The sequence below is a fragment of the Salmo salar genome, chromosome 29, assembly GCF_965601325.2.
Source record: "Salmo salar chromosome 29, fSalSal1, whole genome shotgun sequence".
NCBI classification, from domain to species: Eukaryota; Metazoa; Chordata; class Actinopteri; order Salmoniformes; family Salmonidae; genus Salmo; species Salmo salar.
In genome coordinates this window covers 15421801-15446059 of record NC_138319.1, presented here as the reverse complement: position 1 = coordinate 15446059, position 24259 = coordinate 15421801, and the positions used below count along the sequence as shown (strand labels likewise).

The 24259-nt window shown below is 42.3% G+C and overlaps 1 protein-coding gene across 1 annotated transcript in view; it reads right to left on the bottom strand.

Annotated features, from left to right (window-relative positions):
• The window catches only part of tmx3b (thioredoxin related transmembrane protein 3b), a 54220-nt gene that overhangs the window by 4214 nt on the left and 25747 nt on the right, over nucleotides 1–24259 (bottom strand). Inside the window, exons 10-15 of the mRNA XM_014180931.3 lie at nucleotides 11947–12045; nucleotides 11183–11240; nucleotides 10890–10943; nucleotides 8373–8429; nucleotides 3007–3136; nucleotides 1774–1842 (exon numbers count right to left, since the gene is read on the bottom strand). Coding sequence (XP_014036406.2) covers nucleotides 1774–1842; nucleotides 3007–3136; nucleotides 8373–8429; nucleotides 10890–10943; nucleotides 11183–11240; nucleotides 11947–12045 — 467 coding nt within the window. The remainder of the gene's footprint in view (nucleotides 1–1773; nucleotides 1843–3006; nucleotides 3137–8372; nucleotides 8430–10889; nucleotides 10944–11182; nucleotides 11241–11946; nucleotides 12046–24259) is intronic.

Below are 24259 nucleotides of genomic sequence, written 5' to 3'. Positions count from 1 at the left end.
GTCACGAAATGCGTCGTGCGCGTGACCCTTATTTACACTTCGGATAGTGTCTTGAACGCACGAACAAAACGCCGTTATTTGGATATAACTATGGATTATTTTGAACCAAACCAACATTTGTTATTGAAGTAGCAGTCCTGGGAGTGCATTCTGACGAAGAACACCAAAGGTAAATCAAACTTTTCTAATAGTAAATCGGAGTTTGGTCAGGGCTAAACGTGGTGGGTGTCAAAATAGCTAGCCGTGATGGCTGGGCTATCTACTCAGAATATTGCAAAATGTGCTTTCACCGAAAAGCTATTTTAAAATCGGACACCTCGATTGCACAAAGGAGTTCTGTATCTATAATTCTTAAAATAATTATGTTTTTTGTGAACGTTTATCGTGAGTAATTTAGTAAATTCACCGGAAGTGTTCGGTGGGAATGCTAGTTCTGAACGTCACATGCTAATGTAAAAAGCTGGTTTTTGATATAAATATGAACTTGATTGAACAAAACATGCATGTATTGTATAACATGTCGTCCTAGGCGTGTCATCTGATGAAGATCATCAAAGGTTAGTGCTGCATTTAGCTGTGGTTTTGTTTTTTGTGACATTATATGCTAGCTTGAAAAATGGGTGTCTGATTATTTCTGGCTGGGTACTCTGCTGACATAATCTAATGTTTTGCTTTCGCTGTAAAGCCTTTTTGAAATCGGACAGTGTGGTTAGATAAAGGAGAGTCTTGTCTTTAAAATGCTGTAAAATAGTCATATGTTTGAAAAATTGACGTTTTTGTATTTTTGAGGAATTTGTAATTCGCGCCACGCCTATCATTGGATATTGGAGCAGGTGTTCCGCTAGCGGAACGTCTAGATGTAAGAGGTTAAACCTGTTGCCCAAAGCTAACGTTATAATCTGGCTAGTGAGGCTCGACCACACTGGGTTATGTGTTGTGAAGCTAGCCACAATAAGGATTAGGCACAATAGTGGAATTTGCGGTTTGCCTTCAAAATAAAAACGTCATTGACAGTAATGCAAATGAATACAAATAGTAGAATTATGCCATACTTTTATTTTGAAGGCTAACCGCAAAGTCCACTAATGTGGCTAATCCTTATTGTGGCTAGCTTCACATAGATGGGTCCGCCCACCATTAATCAAATAAGAGACGTCTTAGGAATTAGGGTTATTTTAGATGATGACACCAAGTATATAGTTAGCTAACTATAGCTACTGAAACATATGTCGTGTTATTTGATGTGTATATCTTTTTCGACACGCAAAGACCCAAACGGCGTTCAATAGAAATCCTGGTTGAGAATGATACGACTGAACAAATGAACAACGAAACATCACAGCAAGTAAGTGAAAGAAATAGGTTTTGTGTCCATATGTGTGTAACTATTTAACTGTACTAGAATGCTTAAAAGGCTGCTAAAATTGTAAATATCGGTTATCGGCATCAGGTTTTTTGGCAAGGAAAATATTGGATATCGGTATCGGCCAAAAATCGGTGCATCACTAACATACTGTAGCTAGCTACACAGGATATTGTACAGAGGGCTGTTTCCCTCCATATTCTACTTGTTATTCAGAAAATATCATGAGAAATATTATTCAAATGAAAAACGGCAACCAAATGTTGTTTTTTCTTAAATGTTTTGGAGACATCACGACAGCATACATTAAACTTATGCTGCATACATGGCCAATTTATCCTCCCACAATCATCTTGTTTTCCCATTTCCCCCTGCAATTTGCCTAATGCTGATTGTGCCCAGCCACTCACCATAATGGTGGACTTGGCGTCGAAGGCCACTCGTTTGACCCTCTGGAACATGCCGTCTCCTCCCTGGGCCTGAGGGGAAACACACAGGCAGAGGATGTGGTGTTAGAGTGGAGCACTGGGGAGACTGGAATGTGAGTGAGAGAGAGAGAGAGAGAGAGAGAGAGAGAGAGAGAGAGAGAGAGAGAGAGAGAGAGAGAGAGAGAGAGACATCAGCCTGCCAGCGCTTCCTCATTAGAGTCTTTGACAGCATAGCAGCCATGAGGTGAGCTGGCACAAGCCTGGGGAACAGAACAGGGTTCTCACTCTCCACTGCTGTTTACTTGGTGGGGTTTTGGTTTGTTTTGCCAGGTGAAAAATAACCCTGCTGAACGCTCTGGGAAAGAGAAGGACTTCCGTTGTATTTGGATTACGGTTTTATTCATCTTTGACTTTATAATAAACAAGAGGGGGAAAGGATGTCACTTTTTCCAGCCGCCATGTAGTGGATTCAATGATGTATAGAAACCCCTGATGGCTGATGCTATGTATTGGCCATTGAGAGGCTTTAAAGCCACCGGTCGGTCATATTGGCCCTCCCTAGTAGGAGCAGTCCTCCATAGGAATTAATGGAATCCTACAGTATTTCAATTACATGTATTTAAGTATTTGGTTGTTGGAGTGGGGATAGTTACATAAGTCATCTCTAAATATTATACTTTAAGGAATTTAAAAAAATTAAGGAATTAAAATATATTTTTTATTTGTATGTTTAGCTCACATAATATCATTTAAAAGTATGCATTAAGGTGTCTCTAATAGAATGAATAGGGGGAAAAAATAATAAAGATGGAGGCATGGTGGCTTCAACACAGCACCCCCTATATGTCATCTAGTGTACATAAGTCATTTAGTGGAGTATATTATAATGTCAAATACTGATACTGGAATATATTATATGCCAAATACTGACACTGTAAATAAATATTTAGGAGCCAGAGTAATGGCAGAAAGGCTATGTAGAAGAAAAACGATTCAACATGACTGTCAATCTCAATAAAGGATATTGCCAAAGAGTCCATCCAGTCTCATTGGAATTCCTTGGATAAATAAAGACTAAACAAAACATGGACAGCTGCACAAACAATTTGAGCTTTCTGTTGCAGTTAGAATGGTCAAATAAATAGGGGAAGGGAAAAGAAAACCAGCTGGAGCCAAAATGGCGGAGGGGAGTCAGAGAAGAGTGGAGTTGTGGACCTGAGCGGAGCCGTCTAGAACACTGTTGATGAAGTGAACCAGCTGCTCCAGGGTCTCCACGGGCTCGCTGGGCAGGAAGTACTGCTCATTAGACGTGTTGAGGATGATGATGGACGGCACTGACACCTCGCTGTGGGGGAGAGAGAAAGAGGAAGAGGAGATTATCATTCTAAAAAAGGTCACAGAGATATGGCAGATAACCAATTCAGAAGATAAACTATGCAGCAAAATGTCAATCTCAATAAAGGATGATTGCAATCGTTCGACTGCAATCATTTTTGCAGCGGAAGGATTGAGGTACAGGCAGGTGAAAGAAATAGATTGGAGGGTTGGAGCAGGGATTGAACCCCAGTCTATGGTGAGGAGAGCAGTATATGTGTTTAAGCCAGGAGCATTAGCACTAGACCACGGACTCGGCCATGTACACTGCAATCTAAGCTCACATGTCCCAATTTGACCCCTAGGTCTTCAGATTTGACCTCCAGCACCTATTTCGAGACACTGGAATGTAAAAGTTTTCTATTTTTATATACTGCAGAATATCCCTCTACGCATATCATATAGGGCCAGGAGTTTTTCTGACCATGTGAGCTGACCAGAGAAAACTCAGGGCCCCACTTATCAAATCAAATTTTATTTGTCACATGCGCCCGAATACAACAGGTGACTGTGATTACAGGGCTACAGTAGGCAGGAGGCACTGGGCCAGTGGGAGGTCAGGGGTGAGGGCTCTCCATTTCAAGCGCACACACTACCTCTATCAAATCAAATCCCATTTTGTTTCTCACATGCGCCGAGTACAACCTTACCGTGAAATGCTTACTTACAACAATAACCAACAATGCAGTTAAGAAAATAGATTTAAGCAAATATTTACTAGAGTAAAACATTTAATACGAGAAGTAACACAAAATAACTATAATGCGACTATGTACAGGGGGTACCGGTACCAAGTCAATATGCGGGGGTACAGGTTATTGAAGGTAATTTGTACATGTAGGTATGGGTAAAGTGACTATGGATAGACAAACAGCGAGTAGCAACAGTGTAAAAATAAATTGTTCAGCTGTCTTATGGCTTGGTGGTAGAAGCTGTTAAGGAGCCTTTTGGCTCTCCGGTACCGCTTGCCGTGCACTAGCAGAGAGAACAGTATGACTTCAGTGACTGGAGTCTTTGACAATTTTTTGGGCCTTCCTCTGACACCGCCTAGTATATAGGTCCTGGATGGCAGGAAGCTTGGCCCCAGTGATCTATTGGGCTGTACGCACTACCCTCTGTAGCGCCGTACGGTCGGATGCCGAGGAGTTGCCATACGATGCGGTGATGCAACCAGTCAAGATTCTCTTGATGGTGCAGCTGTAGAACTTTTTGAGAATCTGGGGACCCATGCAAAATCTTTTCAGTCTCCTGAGGGGGAAAAAGGCGTTGTTGTGCCCTCTTCACAACTTTCTTGGTGTGTTTGGACCATGATAGTGTGTTGGTGATGTGGACACTAAGGAATTTGAAACTCTCGATCGGCTCCACTACAGCCCCGTCGATCTGAATGGGGGCGTGTTCGGCCCTCCTTTTCCTGTAGTCCACAATCATCTCCTTTGTCTTGCTCGTGTTGAGGGAGAGGTTGTTGTCCTGGCACCACACTGCCAGGTCTCTGACCTCCTCCCTATATGCTGTCTCATTGTTGTCGGTGGTCAGGCCTACCATCGTTATGTCGTCAACAAACTTAATGATGGTGTTGGAGTCGTGCTTGGCCACGCAGTAGTGGGCGAACAGGGAGTACAGGAGGGGACTGAGCACACATCCCTGATGGGCCCCCGTGTTGAGGATCAGTGCGGCAGATGTGTTGTTGCCTATCCTTACCACCTAGGGTCGGCCCGCCAGGAAGTGCAGGATCCAGTTGCAGAGGGAGGTGTTTAGTCCCACGGTCCTTAGCTTAGTGATGAGCTTTGTGGGCACGATGGTGTTGAACGCATATCATCCATGATGCCAATTAAATGGTAGATTATAGTGTAAGAAGCACAAGAAACAAAAATAACAAAGAAGCTTTATAGTCAAGATGGGATACACAGCTCTTTTCTTTTCGATGCGGCTCGACTTTTCTTGAGGGCATTGGTATTTGGTATGGATGAAAGGCAATGCGATGCAGAGTTTTTGGAGTGTCATCTTGATCTTTATGCAAACAGTGTGCGACTCTGGCGGCATCATGGGGCCACAGTTAAAGGAACCTTTACAAATTAGAGCTGACAACTGAATCAGAGGGAGTCCAGCACTGGGTGGCCACACAGCTGAGGTGACATATACAGTGTCACACAGACACACAGTGTAACCCAGAAGATCAGACACAACTGCACAGCTCAACTGAGAGAAGGCACACGTATAGATACAATGTACACGTGCGTGCGCACACACACACACACACACACACACACACACACACACACACACACACACACACAACTACACAGACCAGCTGAGATGAAGCATGTTGTGCATCACTGTGCACACCGCAGCTGAGCTTAGGCACACAAGCTGCGCACACACACTAGCTTTGTAGACAGCCCTCCACTACACCACCATTAGCCTGGAGTTGTGCATGCACACACACACGCCCCCCATCCACAAACCCTACGTGAGTACTCCATCTGACATTCAGCCGAGAACCAACAGATGGCAGACATTTTGAATCAACATGGATTAGCCCATTCACCTTTCAGAGAGCAGACTGCTGGGGCTTTTCAGCAGCACTTCCACTCTCACTCTGCCTGCTTTGCCCATGCATATTGCAGAATGGCTCTCAGTCATAGCAACGGCCATTACGGAGAGTGCGAGAGTCGCCACGGCTCTGGCTCCTCCAGTTTCCACCCAAACACAATGCAATGAATGCATACCAGATGCCCGGCTGTGATGTTGCAGCAGCATTGCTAAGGCGCTAATCCTATACTCAGACGGGCAGAAACACTAAAACCAGCCTCAGACGTTAAACTACATTGGACTAGGGAGTGTGCGTGCTTGCGCGTGTGTGTGTGTCTGCCAGATATGACTGGGCGCTTCTCGCTGCCAGAGAAGGAGCCCAGTAATCTGTGTGATGAAGGAGGGGAGGATAAAAAGCCATCAGATTTATTTCCCTGGCCTTCCTAAAGGAGCGGGATTAGTGGCCATTGACAGGCCGGGATTTTATTCCTCAAAGGAGGCCAATTAATCCTGGGCAAACTCGGTCCAGGGCCGTCCAAAAGAATCAGACACACACGCGCAAGCACATATATACACAAGCATCCAAACAACTGTGTAATCACTACCCACCCTATTCACATGTTAATATGTATGTCTATTATAATCCCCCATCACAGTATCAGCATTACACATAGATACACACACAGTGTACTTCGATCACAGACATATTCACAGTAACACATTTGCTGTCATCACAAACACACTCTGTAAGCCCCTGGTGTGATTAAAAGAGCATGATTACTGTAATCTCCCTCACATAAACAATAACATTCCGAGGTATTTAAACCCCCCCCCCCCCCTCCCCCCTCTCCACATACACTAGGGTTGTCATGATGCTAATATCGCAATTCATCCGAAATACCGTGTTAAGGAAACAAAAACATGAAGCAGACTTGTTTTTGGAGGAAAACAGTCAATGTTGAAAAAAGATATAGATTTTACAGAAAGTGATTTTTTTCAAGGACCATCTAAATCAGTCTGCTCTGTGTTTACTTTTTTGCCATGGAAAATCTGGTATCACGACAACCCTAACCACACACACACACGCTTTGGTCACGCTCATATTAAAAAAGACTAACCAGGTGAATCCAAAACGAAAGCTATGATCCCTTATTGATGTCACCACGTCAATCAGTGTAGATGAAGGGGAGGAGACAGGTTAAAGAAGGATTTTTAAGCCTTGAGACATGGATTGTGTATATGTGCCATTCAGAGGGTGAATGGCCAAGACAAAAATATGTAAGTGCCTTTGAACAGGGTATGGTAGTAGGTGCCAGGCACACTGTTTTGTGTCAAGAACTGCAACACTGCTGTGTTTTTGACATAGTTTTCTCTGTGTATCAAGAATGGTTCAGCACCCAAAGGACATCCAGCCAACTTGACCCAACTGTGGGAAACATTGGAGTCAACATGGGCCAGCATCCCTGTGGAAGGCTTTTAATACCTTGTATAGTCTATGCCCCAATGAATTGAGGCTGTTCTGAGGGCAAAGGGGGGTGCAACTCAATATTAGGAAGGTGTTCCTAATGTTTGGTATACTCCATGTATGTATGTATGTATGTATGTATGTATGTATGTATGTATGTATGTATGTATGTATGTATGTATGTATGTATGCATGCATGTATGTATGGTTGCATGCATACATACATACATTACACACACACACACCCCATGTCCTGTGCCCCCGCTGCGCTCCTGCTGGCCCTGCCAGGCTTGGCGGTCCGGGCTAATTAACAGTGTGGTGGTGTCAGAGCAGCGGCAGCACAGGCCTCTCAGAGCATGACACCACACCACGCAGCAGCGAGCCCTGTCACGCAGCTCCATACTGGGGCTTACTGCATCATTAGCACAGCTCTCCCTCTGACAGCCATTAAAGCACAGGCCCAATAAGACTCTAATCCACCAGTTTCATAGGTAAACCTGGCAGGGAGCTAGCATTAGTGATGGGGAAAAAAATAAAAAGATAGTTACATATCGGGATGTTATTTTTTACAATATATTGTATCGTTTTGACAATGTCGCAATATTTTTGCGCTAGTTGGCTGTACCTGCACCAAAAGCGGCAGTATTTGTCCTTCATAGCTTGTTCTCGATCTTCTTTTTAAATAGGGAGCCATTTTGTTTTTAGCACTTTTATTTCCCTGACTGATCAAAACTCATTCTCATGGCTCTCTCTTGTCCCTCTGCAGCAGACATATGGTAAGCAATATGTTTGGAACGTCGAATCGCACTAAAATCACAGTATCGAATCGCAATACATATAGAATCGTGAGAATCGCAATACATATCGTATCAGCACCTAAGTATCATGGTAATTCTGGCAATTCCCAGCCCACTAAAAGCAAATGACGGTCAGTCCCGGGTAATTGACGGATCCAACAGAGTGCATTTTAATAGCGGAGGCCGACTTTAAATTGCGGTTTTATGGAGTCTGACAGTGTGAGGTTACTGCGGTAGCCTAGGAAACCTGAGAAGGGAGTAGGGGGAAGAGAGGAGGCGGCAGTAGAAGGGAGGAGGAAGAGACAGGAAGGTGGTGGTAGAAGAAAGGGGTGGTAGAGGAGAGAAGGAGGAGAGGAAGTACAGAAGAGGAGGTAAAGAAGCAGGGAGATGGAGGAGAAAAAGGAGGAGACGCTCACCCCATAATGAGGCTGTTGATGTAGTCGTTTCCATCCATGTGGCCAAACTGGAAGTCTCTGGGGAGACAGAACAAGACAAGCAACAAAGTGAGACACAACATGCATACAAACGAGCTCATTTATGACAAACAACTCATCATAAGACCAACAAAATTAAAGGAGACCAACTCATATAAGCATTGCTATCCTAACAAGAGTCATAACACAAGACCTAGTTTCCTATGAAGACTGAACCAAGGACTCCCTTCTCTCTCCAACGGCACGTAATAGCGAAATAACACAAAATTCCCATCTTCTTTCCAAAAAAGTATCGGATGATTTACCTAAAAACGGTAAGGCAGAGGAAGGAAGAATTCCATTTGTATCTCATTGTGTTGTTCTGTGTTGGCGCCTGTGTGATGCATTGTGGGAAGAAAGCAGGAGATAGGGATGGAAGGGGACTAACCCAGTAATTTGCACTGAGAGACGGATTATGGCCGCCTCAACATATATATTACATTCATATTGAATCATGGTTCCATCTGGAACACCTGTCCCCTGGGTGCCAAACGATACAGCCGGTGACAATATCAATGACATGTTTATGAAGACACTCAACTATTATTAAACCCGATCTAATCTGGTTAGGCTGAAGCTCAGTCAGATAATATTGGGCTAAAGACTGAGTACTTGAAAGAAGTGAGGCTTGTTGAATTCTTATTCTAAGATACCAAGCAATTGTGAGATATTACTCTTACCCAAGAGGAAGCTAGTTTATGGACTTCAATGAATGAATTCAGTGTGCGTGTGCGTACATGTGAGAGACTTTTGGAAGAATATATTATACACATTTTATGTGGCGAGCGTGTCTATAAATGTCAGTTCATCATAGCAATCACCATAGCTCTCCCCGCTCAACCGCATAAATATTGCTGTCTCCCTCCCGTTCCCCCTGTCTTCACCTCCCTCTACCTCCCTCCCACTCTCTTTTCAACTCCCTGCTGTGCAACAGACCCACAACGCTAACTCACAATCACTCAAATACATATATCCCCAAACCATAGCACACAGACACACACACCTAGCCAGCACCCAAACACACACAGAGAGAATAACACACACCACACACACGTCTCCTTGGGTAGTCTCCTCTCAGAGATTGCATTTATCGCTCTGTCACACTGTTGCGGATGGAGGGCGAGCTGAATGCCACAGTATTCATTACCGCCCTCACACACCGCCTCACTCATCCAAATGACATCTATCTGCATCAGTCGCCTGCCCTCCGTGTCTGCCTCAGTCTCCGTGTCTGCCTCAGTCTCCGTGTCTGCCTCAGTCTCCGTGTCTGCCTCAGTCTCCGTGTCTGCCTCAGTCTCCGTGTCTGCCTCAGTCTCCGTGTCTGCCTCAGTCTCCGTGTCTGCCTCAGTCTCCGTGTCTGCCCAACAGAAGGGGCACTAACGAGGGAGGTGTGACGTAATTACAACGAGCCATCTAGCATTTAGGTTGTGTCAAAGCACTGGGCTATAATCTAACTGTAAATCAGGGGAGTGTGATGACTTCAAAAACAAGGCGCGATAGCGTGGCAGATAGTCTAACTGATGATAGGGATCTGTGAAATTCAATCAGCTCTAATGTGGCTGCCTGGAGAGGAGAAGAAACACTTTGATCATAGAGATTTTAGATAATACCTCTTCATTTAGCTAGAGGGCCAGCACCAGTGAATTAACTAGTAAAGAGAAAGAGCAATATGGAGTGTGTGCCAAATATGGTGAGATTCTGTACATTGACACTAATATGTATGACTATGTATGGGACGAGGGTCTATACTACAGCGAATGCATTTGATGTGCGTGTTCGTACGCATCAGCCTTATGAAACCCCATTTGGAGTTTGTTGCGAGGTAGATCACTTCTTAATTAAAGCTAAATGAATCCATTGTACGCACCATTCTGTAATGTAGCGTTCCATTCACACTGGTGATAGTTTAATAAGGTATTCTTACAGGAGAACAAAGTCTCGTGAGGTAATAAGTTCCTCCAACTGTGCAGCGACTGACAGCTCCAGAGGAGCGCCTATTTTTGGTAAGCCTGACATTTTGCATAATTACCTCCCCACTGATACTGAATGAAACCAGACATGTCCTCAAAGAAGTATAGCTGGTTAGGCTGTCTCCCCACAGCGATCCCTTGTAATGTGTGTGTGTGTGTATACACTTGTTCTTCTATCCTCGTGGGGACCTGAAATCTCCAAATGTTCCCACAAGGATAGTAAAACAAGGACCATAAAGACAAAGACTATTTTAAGCTTAGGGGTTAAGTTTATAGAGTTAAAATAAGGGGTAGAATTAGGGGGTAGATTTAGGATTAGAGTTAGGGGTTAAGGTTAGGGATTAGAGAAAATAGGATTTTGAATGGAAATACATTTTAGGTCAGCCACAAGGACAGAAAATGAACGTTTGTGTGTGTGTGTGTGTGTGTGTGTGTGTGTGTGTGTGGTTATGAATATATGAATGACTCATCTTCATCCAAACACTCTTACCTGTTAAAATGCTCCCTGTATTCCTTTGCCACTCTCTGAATCAGAGTCTTTAATCTAACAGACAAATCAACAACAAAAAAGAGAGAAAGGTACCACATTAGTTCACATCAGTCCACATCGTGACGCTCTTCCCACATGCATCAATTTGTGGGCAATCCAAACAATAAATGCAGCGCTTATCTTTAGTTGAAAAAGCTGGGCGTTTTTAAATGCCGCCGCAGCGGTTTCCATGGAAGCGTGCGATTGTAATTTGTCTAGCAGCACTAGGCTTTAATTTCAATGTTCTTTTGTACCTGCCGCTTTCCTCTGTCGGGTCTTTCTCGTCGATGACTGCAATCGCCACCAATTTGCCTGTAGAGGGAGAGAGGGATTACAAATCACACTCGCAAACAGACAGAAGAAGAGAAGGCGGGAGGACAATAGCCTGAAGATAAAAGGCTTTGGGGGAGATATCGCACATCACTACAGAAGCAGCTAAAACAAAAGAAAGCACCAACCAAGGTTTCAATTCATTTGTCATTCTGCATTTGGTGACTTCTTGGTGGTTCTAGAACCAGTGTGCGGAGGCTATTCAGGTGCAGTAGAAGGGGAAGAAGCCCATAAGAACAAGAGAAATGGACTCATAAAACAACTGCCATACAACTTAAGATGGGTGTACATGTATTGTTCAGTGTTCAGGCTTGTGGACTGATGCAGGAAGGAAGCACTTGGTTGGAAATGGTAAGAACTGCTCCGCCCTCTGCTGGCGTGTCATGTAGCATTACATGACAAAGCCTTGGTTGAGGTTATTATGTTGAATGTAATGATAGGATGCAATACGGGGGGGGTGGAACAATCCCAAATCGACCCCTTGACTCTGTGCACTTGTGGAGATCTGAGAGACTTTGATTGGTGTAAGCAATAGGGTAAAACGTCCACCTAGAGGGCAAGTTGGAGCTATTACCAAATTGCTTACACCTGTCAAATCCACCTAGATAGCCACAAGTGCACAGGATCATGGAAAAGGACTATACTGTGCTTGTCAGTATGTTGGTAGAGTACAGAATGTATACTGTACCGGTCTCTCCCAGTTCATACAGGGTGAAGCCATCGATCTGCAGGTAGCTCTGAAATCGCTCTTTGTTAACCCAGGAAGACAAGCCACCGTCCACGTACTCTGCAATTACAGAGAATAACAAGACAACAGAGAAATGTCAAGCATTGATGATCAATTGAGAAAACAACAGTTTACAGCGAATGGTTCAATTGAGTATTGACGCGTGGTTGGGAAGTAGAAGGTCAGACTAATTACTTACTTACTTACTACCTGTTGATATTCGCTATGTGAGGAAGACAAGCTCGCACGCACGCACAGTTTCCCACACATCCAGACACTACAAAGAGGGCCACATACAGTGCAGATGTGGCTGGACCATCGACGCCACCTTTACTCAAGCTAGTCCTATACTGAACTGCATCATCATCATCCACCCGCTGTGGAAGACCATTATCATTTTTTATTTTTAGATTTTGTATGAAAATCGCAATATAAAATAGATATATTATTATTATTATTATTATTATTATTAGGACGTGCTATTGGACCAGTGTTCTGACAGATATCTGTCTAAGGGTGAAGTGGTCTGGTAGGATACATTTCAGAACTGCTGCTTACTATAAACTTTAGTAGTATACTGCAGTATACTATACCGCATACTGTAATAACACTTGATTACGTAATGTTTACTTTGGTATTTTTAGATCGATTGGACTGCTAGATAACTTTTCTGCTAACTGCTAGCGTTGTCGATGCCGTTTTGATTTAAACGTGCTGTCCCTGGGCAGCTCATGCCGTGGATTTCCTCTGAGGTTCCCACTCGATCGTGTAGTGCTTACTATAGAACTTTGTAATATACTGTAGAATACTATACTCCACACTGTAGTCTCTTGATAGATTGATTTGACTATTTAAAAACACAAATACAAGCACAAAAGTGGATACAATGCATTAAAAATACAAAATAAGTTTAAAATGTAGGGATGCACGATATAAATCAGTAAGCATATCGGAATCGGACAATATTAGCTAAAAATGCCAACAATGGCATCGGCTCTTTGTATATATATATAAATAACGTCGATGTGCAAAACCGATGTCAAAGCTGACGTGCATACCTGTATAACGTAGGTAGATGACGTAATGATGCCACAAAAAAAATACAGCGCAACACAGCATTCCTAACCTAGCCCACAATGTCTGCTGTGTGGATCTATTTTGACGTTTCAAAGGAAGATAACAAAAAGGCCCGTATGAGGGTGACCGGTAGCGTAGTGGTTAGAGTGTTGGGCCAGTAACCAAAAGGTTGCTAGATAAAATCCCCGAGCTGATAACGTAAAAATCTGTTGTTCTGGCCCTGAACAAGGCAGTTAACCCACTGTTCCTAGGCCGTCATTGTAAATAAGAATGTCTTTACTGACTTGCCTAGTTAAATAAAAAGGTTAAAATAAAAACGTTTGTTCTGCTATTAGTGAAATATTTCAATACCACAAACCTAACTACTCATTTGAAAGTGCAACACCCCCAGACGTTCAGCGACTACTTAGAACAAAAGCAGAAAAAAACTAAGAGCACACTTCCAACAACTAAACAAGTTCAAGTCGAGCAGTCATTTGAAAGAGTAAGAACATTTCAGCTAGACAACTCAAAAGGTCGAAATCCATTAACGCCAAGATTATGGAATTCATTGCCCTTGACAATCAACCCTTCTCTGTCGTGGACGATGTTGGCTTTCGCCGACTGGTCGAGCACATTGAGCCCCAGTTCACACTACCACATTCTCAGATGTGCCCTACCGAAGTTAAACAGTATTGTTGAAACGCACATCCATGAGTTACTTGCTATGGGCGTCACTGCTATTAGCTTCACGACTGACATTTGGACCAGCGATGTCAGCCCCATGAGCATGCGGAGTCTGACAGCACAGTGGGTCGACGAGGATTTCGTAATGAGGAAAGCCGTATTGCAAACTCAATGTGCTGGTTCTCATATCGCTGCTGCCATTTCAATGGCATTTGAGAACATGTTTGAAACTTGGAAAATCCCCAAGAACAAAGTACACGCTGTGCTACGTGATAATGCACGTAACATGACAAAGGCTTTGGAAGAATGTGGAGTCGCCAGTTTGCCATGCATGGCACACACGCTGCAACTGGATGGGAACATGTTTTGGCCCAACGCAGCATATCTGACACAGTGGCAACAGGTAGGAAGATAGTGGGTCATGTTAAACAATCACAGCTAGCATACAGCCGCCTGCAAGCAATACAGGAGCAGCTTGGACTGAAAACAAAAAGGCTTAAGCAAGACGTTTCCACCAGATGGAACAGTACTTTTTACATGATGGAGAGCCGTTTCCCCATCCTAGCTAAAGCTGTGTGCAAGTATCTTGGTGCTCCCTGTACTAGTGTGGACAGCGAGTGCCTTTTCAGTGCGGCTTCACACATTGTAGACAAAAAAAAATAAACAGACTCTCGTGACAAAGCCGAGAAGGTCCTTTTTGTGAAGAAAAACCACCCCCAAATGTTAAAATTGGAAAAAGCCCAATGGCTTTTCTTTTGTTTATTCGTGGCTGGTATAGGTCAACATTTTCATTTAATTTAAAACAAACCATTTTTGTTATTTTGTTAATTTCCTAAATGAAAGATGAGATGTGTTGGAAATTTGCTCACATTTTACTAGTCAAGTCAGTTGATCACATTTGAAAAGTTTAAGTTGTGCCATTTATAGCAGTTTATGAAATAACCTAGAGAGAGTCATTTTTCAAGCAGTTAAAGCTAAAATGATTAACTGCATTTTAGTTTAAACCAATATTTATTTCAAAGCATTTTTTAGTTTCTCCATACGGTCAAGATTGGATAGTAAGAAGAGCCACCAACAACTTAACCATCTTTGTAATATTTGTGTCATGAATATCTGTTGTGTGATAAAATACATTCAAGGATTTGTCATTTACAAGTTATTAAACAATCTGTTACTAACTGAACTAATGAACATATGAAACTTTGTTACAACTATTTAACTGTACTGGAATGCTTAAAAGGCCGCTATCGGTATCGGCCAAAAATGTCATTGTCACGTGTGCTCCCTCTCCGGCCTCTAAGTCACCAGGCTGCTCATTATGGCGCACACCTGTCACCATCATTACGAACACACATCAGACTCACCTAGACTCCATCACTTCCCTGATATATATATATATATATATATATATCACTCCCTTTGGTTCCTTCCCCAGGCATTATTGTTTCTGTTTCATGTCTGTGCGTTGTTCGTGTTTCTTGTTTTGTATTATGTTGCGTTTATTTATTCAAAAACTCACTCCCTGAACTTGCTTCCTGACTCTCAGCACACATCGTTAGTCATATTGGTGCATCCCTATTAAAATGTATTTCCATTGTTTTCCTAGTTCACATTTCCACCTAACCCACATGAAAAAAATGCTAAAGCCAGTGCAATAATGTCCTTTTGTTTTCAGTGGGTTTGTTGGGAGAGGCTTTGCTGGTTTGAGGTCCAGGCAGTTTACTGGCAGCGCCCTCCAATCAGTTGACTGTCTAAATAAAGTAATATGTATTTATAAAATATCAATTGTTTATGTAAATGCAGTGGTTAACTGTTTATTTTCTACCATCAGAAGTACAGTACTGTTTGTCACCGTTTTTAGTCATCTGAATCTAAAAGCACTGTTGTCTCTCAGAAAGCCATCTAGTGGAAGTAACAGATCTAATAAGTCCCTTTGGTGTACTCTTAATGCATGTTGTGTCAAATAAGCAAACCTAATTCTCTAAGCTTTAAAGTACATTTTCTTGCAATTCTACATTTAGCCATGTCTAATGTGTATTCATATGATATTTGAGGGGGGCCACTGCGCTAAGCCAGCACTTCAACTTAAAATCAGCCCTGTAGTCTATAACCTGGTCAAGTTAATAAACTTTACTTGTTCTTTATATCTGACTCTGAAATGCTTACCTATAAATGGGCCTAGAACCTAAAGTTTAGATGTTACAATTGTAATACAAATGTTACATTTTTGCTGAAGTGTTGTCTGGTCTGTTACATTGCTCAGAACTGTTGAATCAACTCAATAGGTGGCCTGTCACGAACCAGTGTGTCTTATGTTCTGGTTGAGGTGTTCCCCTCAACAAACAGTAACTGGAGTAGTCTGGTAGTTGTGCCATTTTAGCTAAGGTGTTACTACAATATACTACGGTCATGTCCGCAAAAACACTAGAGTAAATACTAGTCACGTAGGCGAAAACACTACAGTAACTAAACAGTATACTACAGTCATGTCTGCAAAAGCAGTACAGTAAATACTATAGTTTATATAATACTACAGTATTTAGACTAGTATACTATATTATTTTTTCATGTGGGTGTGCGGTGTCAAAGCTGGCATGTTGTGGATCAGGGTGGCTAAAAACATCTGGCGGAAATGGTAACGCAAATAGTTTTCCAAACATGAAAACAGTTTTGTTGACGCACAATTCTATGAATGAACAACATCAGACCGAAGATGTAATTTAAGCATTTTAGAAGAGTCTGATTCACAAGATAACGAACACAGGTCTCAAATTCTACTGTGCAACTGTGTAGGCCTGGATTCTTTTCACACTGTGACATCTGGATGAATAATACCCTCCCTCTCCCCCGACCTTATTAGCCTAACAATTTTGTTTCTGTATACAACCACACTGGTGAATGACTCAGAGCAAAAAAATGCCATTCACACTCAGGAAGTAGCTAGTCTGAGCTCTTTTCAATTTTACAGTGCATGCATAACTCCCCCGCTTCATTAAAACCGCAATGACAGATTGTCATATTCAACACTACAATTTCCTGAGTGCAAACCAACCCCATGTTGTTTTTCTTTTTCTGTGACCCCTTTTCATTTTTCTTAATTGGGGGTTACAGGTACAATATACAAGGAAAAGAAACAAAAATAAGTGATCCTCCACCCCTAACCTCCCATCCCATTCACCCAACCCAGCCTCCCATGCGAGCACAGAAAACATTCCACATACCACCCCTTCCCCAGCAATGACAGTAAAATAAAACAAAAATGTAATGCATATATACAAACATATACAGTACCAGTCAAAAGTTTGGACACACCTACTCATAACAGGGTTTTTCCTCTTTCAATTAACAGGTGTGCCTTGTTATAAGTTTAATTTGTGGAATTTCTTTCCTGCTTGAGACAATCAGTTGTTGTGACAAGGTAGGGGTGGTATACAGAAGATAGCCCTATTTGGTAAAAGACCAAGTCCACATTATGGCAAGAACAGCTCAAATATGCAACGAAAAACGACAGTCCATCACTACTTTAAGTCAATGCGGAACATCCCAAGAACATTTTGAAAGTTTCTTGAAAGTTTCTTCAAGTGCAGTCACAAAAACCATCAAACGCTATGATGAAACTGGCTCTCATGAGGACCGCCACAGGAAAGGAAGACCCAGAGTTACCTCTGCTACAGAGGATAAGTTCATTGGAGTTCACTGCACCTCAGATTGCAGCCCAAATAAATGCTTCAGAGTTCAAGTAACAGACATCAACAACAACTGTTCAGAGGAGACAGTGTGAATCAGGCCTTCATGGTCGAATTGCTGCAAAGAAACCATTACTAAAGAACACCAATAAGAAGAAGGAAACTTGCTTGGGACGAGAAACATGAGTAATAGACATTAGACCGGTGGAAATCTGGGTCCAAATTTGAGATTTTTGGGGAGGGAATATATATTTAGACTATTGTATGTACACACATTGGTCCTACCATTGTTGCTTCTGTCTGTAAAAGTATGGGTTTATTCGTCTTCTTTTTTGTGAGACGCAGAGTAGGTGAACGGATAATATCCGCATGTGTGGTTCCCACCGTGAAACATGGAGGGGTGATGGTGTGGAGGTGCTTTGCTGGTGACACTGTCAGTGATTTATTTAGATTTCAAGGCGCACTTAACCAGCATGGCTACCACAGCATTCTGCAGCGATACACCATCCCATCTAGTTTGCGCTTAGTGGGACTATCATTTGTTTTTGAAGAGGACAATGACCCAACACACCTCCAGGCTGTGTAAGGGCTATTTGACCAAGAAGGAGAATGATGGAGTGCTGCGTCAGATGACCTGGCGTCCACAATCACCCAACCTCAACCCAAATGAGGACGAGTTGGACCGCAGAGTGAAGGAAAAGCAGCCAACAAGTGCTCAGCATATGTGGGAACTCCTTCAAGACTGTTGGAAAAGCATTCCAGGTGAAGCTGGTTAAGAGAATGCCAAGAGCGTGCAAAGCAGTCACCAAGGCAAAGGGTGGCTAATTTGAAGAAAGTTTAAATAAACTTGCACTTAGGTTGGGGTCATTAAAACTCATTTTTCAACCACTCCACAAATGTATTGTTAACAAACTATAGTTTTGGCAAGTTGGTTAGGACAACTACTTTGTGCATGACACAAGACATTTTTCCAACAATTGTTAACATAGATATTATTTCACTTATAATTAATTCACTGTATCACAATTCCAGTGTGTCAGAAGTTTACATACACTAAGTTGACTGTGCCTTTAAACAGCTTGGAAAATTCCTGAAAATTATGTCATGGCCTCAGAAGCTTCTGATAGGCACATTTTTTAAATTCATTTTACCTTTATTTAACTAGGCAAGTCAGTTAAGAACATATTCTTATTTTCATTGACGGCCTAGGAACAGTGGGTTAACTGCCTTGTTCAGGGACAGAACGACAGATTTGTACCTTGTCAACTCGGGGATTCGAACTTGCAACCTTTCGGTTACTAGTCCAACGCTCTAACCACTAGGCTACGCTGCCGCCCCGATGTGTGTTTTTGACATCATTTGAGTCAATTGGAGGTGTACCTGTGGATGTATTTCAATGCCTACCTTTAAACTCAGTGCCTCTTTGCTTGACATCATGGGAAAATAAAAATAAAAATCAGCCAAGACCTCAGATTTTTTGTTGTTGTTGTAGACCTCCACAAGTCTGCTCCCAAGGATGGACCAATCTCCAAACACCTGAAGGTACCACATTCATCTGTACAAACAATAGTACGCAAGTATAAACACCATGGGACCACGCAGCCGTCATTCCGCTCAGGAAGGAGACGCGTTCTGTCTCCTAGAGATGAACGTACTTTAGTGCGAAAAGTGCAAATCAATCCAGAACAACTGCAAAAGGACCTTGTGAAGATGCTGGGGGAACAGGTACAAAAGTATCTATATCCACAGTAAAACAAGTACTATATCGACATAACCTGAAAGGCCGCTCAGAAAGGAAGAAGCCACTGCTCCAAAACAGCCATAAAAAAGAGACTACGGTTTGCAACTGCACATGGGGACAAAGATCGTACTTATTGGGGAAATGTCCTCTGGTCTGATAAAACAAAAATAAAACTGTTTGGCCATAATGACCTTTTGTTATGTTTGGAGGAAAAACGGGGGAGGCTTGCAAGCCGAAAAACACAATCCCAACCGTGAAGCACGGGGCTGGCAGCACCATGTTGTGGGGTGCTTTGCTGCAGGAGGGACTGGTGCACTTCACAAAATAGATGGCATCATGAGGACGGAAAATTATGTGGATATATTGAAGCAACATCTCAAGACATCAGTCAGGAAGTTAAAGCTTGGTCGCAAATGGGTCTTCCAAATGGACAATGACTCCAAGCATACTTCCAAAATTGTGGCAAAATGGCTTAAGGACAAAAAAGTCAAGGTATTGGAGTGGCCATCACAAAGCCCTGACCTCAATCCCATAGAACATTTGTGGGCAGAACTGAAAAAGTGTGGTCAAGCAAGGAGGCCTACAAACCTGACTCAGTTACACCAGCTCTGTCAGGAAGAATGGGCCAAAATTCACCCAACGTTTTAGAACACCTCCATTTTTATAAAAGTTCACACAGTTTGTCTTCATGTACTCTGAAATTAAAGCATAGAACAAATAATCAACTGGAGACAGAAAATAAATCAGGGAATCTTTTTGTTTAACAAAATGTTATCGTCAAAGTAGCCACCTTTTGCAGACATAACAGCCGAACACACTCATGGCATTCTTTCTACAATGGAAATCAAATATCGTTCGGAAAGTTCTTCCCAACAGTGTTGCAGAAGTTCCCACAAATGTGTTGCACTTGTAGGTTGCTTTGCTTTCACCCTTCTGCCCAGTTCATCCCAAACCAGCTCGATGGGGTTTAAGTCTGGAGACTTTGCTGTCCATTTGATGTGCTGACCATTCCATGATTTGAAGCCTACAGTCTACTTCTTTTCTTATAAGGTACACTACAGTTCAAAAGTTTGGGGTCACTTAGAAATGCACTTTTTTTTTTTTTTTTAAAGCACCTTTTTTGTCCATTAAAATAACATCAAATTGATCAGAAATACAGTGTAGACATTGTTATTGTAAATTACTATTGTAGCTGGAAACGGCAGATTTTTTATGGAATATCTACATAGGCGTACAGAGGCCCATTATCAGCAACCATCACTCCTGTGTTCCAATGGCACGCTGTGTTAGCTAATCCAAGTTCAAAAGGCTAATTGATCTTTAGAAAACCCTTTTGAAATTATGTTGGCACAGCTGAAAACTGTTGTACTGATTAAAGAAGTAATAAATCTGGCCTTCTTTAGACTAGTTGAGTATCTGGAGCATCAGCATTTGTGGGTTTGATTATAGGCTCAAAATGGCCAGAAACAAAGAACTTTCTTCTGGAACTCATCAGTCTATTCTTGTTCTGAGAAATGAAGGCTATTCCATGCGAGAAATTGCCAAGAAATTGCCAAGAAACTGAAGATCTCGTACAATGCTGTGTACCACTCCCTTCACAGAACAGCACAAACTGGCTCTAACCAGAATAGAAAGAGTGGGAAGCCCTGGTGCACAACTGGGCAAGAGGACAAGTACATTAGAGTGTCTAGTTTGAGAAACAGACGCCTCACAATTCCTCAAATGGTAGCTTCATTAAATAGTACCTGCAAAACACCAGTCTCAATGTCAACTGTGAAGGGGCGACTCCGGGATCCTGGCCTTCTAGGCAAAGAAAAATCTATATCTCAGACTGGCCAATAAAAAGAAAAGATTAAGATGGGCAAAAGAACAGACACTGGACAGAGGAACTCCGCCTAGAAGGCCAACATCCCGGAGTTGCCTCTTCACTGTTGACGTTGAGACTGGTGTTTTGCGCTTACCTTTGTACCATTTCAGGTTATTCACTGGATTTAAACTGCTTAAATTTCAGTGAAAACTGGAAAAATGTGGGTGTTCTAAAACTTTTGACCGGTAGTACATTTGTGCAGGCTGCAATTGTTCCTTGACTAGCACCAATCATTCTCACTGTTGTTAATTCTAATGTTTTAACTTCTAATATTAACTGTTTCCACTGGCGAATTGGGAGAAAGGTGATTGCCATCTAAGAGCCAACATCTTTTTTTGTGGCAGTGCTGCCTGCTAGCAGTGCTACCTTCCAGCAGTAATCTTCTCTGATTGATTGAGAGATTCAAGGAGCCATCATCGTTGAGTAACACAGCAATATTTACATTCATGTACTTCGAAATGTATGTTGTAACTTTGTCCCAGAAGCATTTAATTGAAGGGCACTCCAACATCATATGAAGAAATGTGCCTAGCTGATTTGAAGGGACACAGTGAACAGTTAGAGCCAATTTCATCGTAAAATGTTTCCTTGATGTTAAATACAGTCTGTGAACAAAGGTTAAATGTTTGATGGTTCGGATTACGGGATGCCAAGGTCAAGTTTTTCCATATTCTGTTCCAGTTAAAGTGCTGTTCAGATTCACTTAGATCTGTGGATCATATTTTAATGGCTAGCTCAGAATATGAGCTTTCCAAAAGTAGATTATACATTATAGAGATCAGTCCTTTCGGGAACCCAGATAATTTATTTATAAATCCCATCGTTGGATGGTTCGGTAGTTGGGTTTCCCAAGAGTCCCTAGGCCAACATAGCTGACCTAAGTTGTAAATATAGAAAAAAAGGAGTTGCCTAGTAATGCGTCTTTCAAATCTTTACTGTCCATGATAATTGGTAAGGGTACAGATTACACATTTGGGAGGATGCAAAAGGCCGTCCTCCAGATCACAAGGCATTATTGTGAAATATGATATGTCTAACAACGTTGCAAATTTTTTTTTTTACCTTGACATGTGGAACAGGCATTTGAACGGAAAATACCTTATCTAGTTTCACCATCTGCCACTAGCAACAGTGAGCAGCGGGGAAGCAGAGCCAAGCTTGCCTACACTGTTCTCCCAGAGAAAGAAGCAGCACACGGGCACCGGATTAAATGATTGATGTCAAGTACAAGATTCCATTATGAAATGTTAAGTTAACAAGACCTCGTTGGGTAACACCAGCTGGCTAAAGAATAAAAATAATGCTGTAGGTGTGAACACATTTATAATAAGCTATTAGTAGGACTCCCTCCTACAGGAGATATGCGTTGACCACCCAACCATAATACCTGTAATAAACCTATGGACCATCATGGTCATACAATGCTAATACAAGTTCTCCTCATGTAGTCAAAAGCTAAGCTTTGGCTGCATACACTGTATGCAACGGTGAGTCATCTCTTTGCCGTTACATACTGTACAGTAGGTTATATGTAGTCTTAGCAAGACGTTCTTCATAGCACCGAGTCAGACGTGGGCAGACTGGCATTCCAGAAAGTTCTCTCCACAGCTGCTTGGCCTTTATAGACAGCAGGTGGGCAGGCGGCAGCTTGAAAGTTTATTCTCCCTCCCTACAGAAGCAGTGGGGGAGACAGAGAGGGAGAGAGGGTAGGCATCACGCTGAGTCCAGCAGCCTGACTGGGCCTCGTTCACCTTGAAACAAATTAGCTCGCGACTAGCGCTCGTCTCTGCCTGGGTCGAGCCCTGCAATCTCCACATACACCAACACGAGCCTGTCAGCCTGAGTTTCACAAATCAGGAGGGGTCGAGGGAGGGTGATAAGCCAGCGTATATAGTTTGAAAGTGAGATGCAGGTATGACATATGCCTGGTAAAGGAAGGTTAATGGTGGATTGTCCCTCTGAGACAAAGCAGACTGAAAAGGAGAGGAGGCTCGTGTTAAGGGCCTGACTACCAGGGCTATGTCACTAACACGGTAAAGGAGCACAACAAGCCAAAAGATGGGTTGGGATAGCTTGGCAACATCCATAGACCAGATTATAATGATATCTGGCATGAACATCAGCAAAGGAGAGAATGGTTACCGTGTGCTAGCAAATGATATGACAGGCAGGGCACACGACAGAAAATTGTGTGCAGTAGTGTTGTACGGTATACCAGTACCACGGTAATACCACGGTACCAAAACGTCATGATACTTATGATACCAACATTTCAGAATATAAGCATTTCGCTACACCTGCAATAAAATCTGCTAAATATGTGTATGTGACCAATAAAATTTGATTTTCATATGACACTACCAAGTTTTTCAGCCCTACCGATCTAAAGAACCGGTTGGCGCCCATTATAAAATGTTTATACAGTCAATTTTTTTAAATAAATTCAGTTGAATTTAAGCAAGTCACTAGTCTCTTGTATGCACAGATCCAATAATTAGAGGTCGACCGATCATGATTTTTCAACGCCGATACCGATTATTGGAGGCCCAAAAGAAGCCGATACCGATTAAAATCGGCAGATTTATTTATTTGTAATAATGACAATTACAACAATACTGAATGAACACTTATTTTAACTTAATATAATACATCAATAAAATCTATTTAATGAAACATGTTCAATTTGGTTTAAATAATGCAAAAACAAAGTGTTGGAGAAGAAAGTAAAAGTGCAATATGTGCCATGTAAAAAAGCTAACGTTTAAGTTCCTTGCTCAGAACATGAGAACATATGAAAGCTGGTGGTTCCTTTTAACATGAGTCTTCAATATTCCCATGTAAGAAGTTTTAGGTTGTAGGTATTATAGGAATTATAGGACTATTTCTCTCTATACGATTTGTATTTCATATACCTTTGACTATTGGATGTTCTTATAGGCACTTTAGTATTGCCAGTGTAACAGTATAGCTTCCGTCCCTCTCCTCGCTCCTACCTGGGCTCGATCCAGGAACACATCAACAACAGCCACCCTCGAAGCAGCGTTACCCATGTAGAGCAAGGGGAAAAACTCCTCCAAGTCTCAGAGCGAGTGACGTCTGAAACGCTATTAGCGCGCACCCAGCTAACCATTTCACATCGGTTACACCAGCCTAATCTTGGGAGTTGACAGGCTTGAAGTCATAAACAGCGCAATGCATTGCGAAGGGCTGCTGGCAAACGCACGAAAGTGCTGTTTG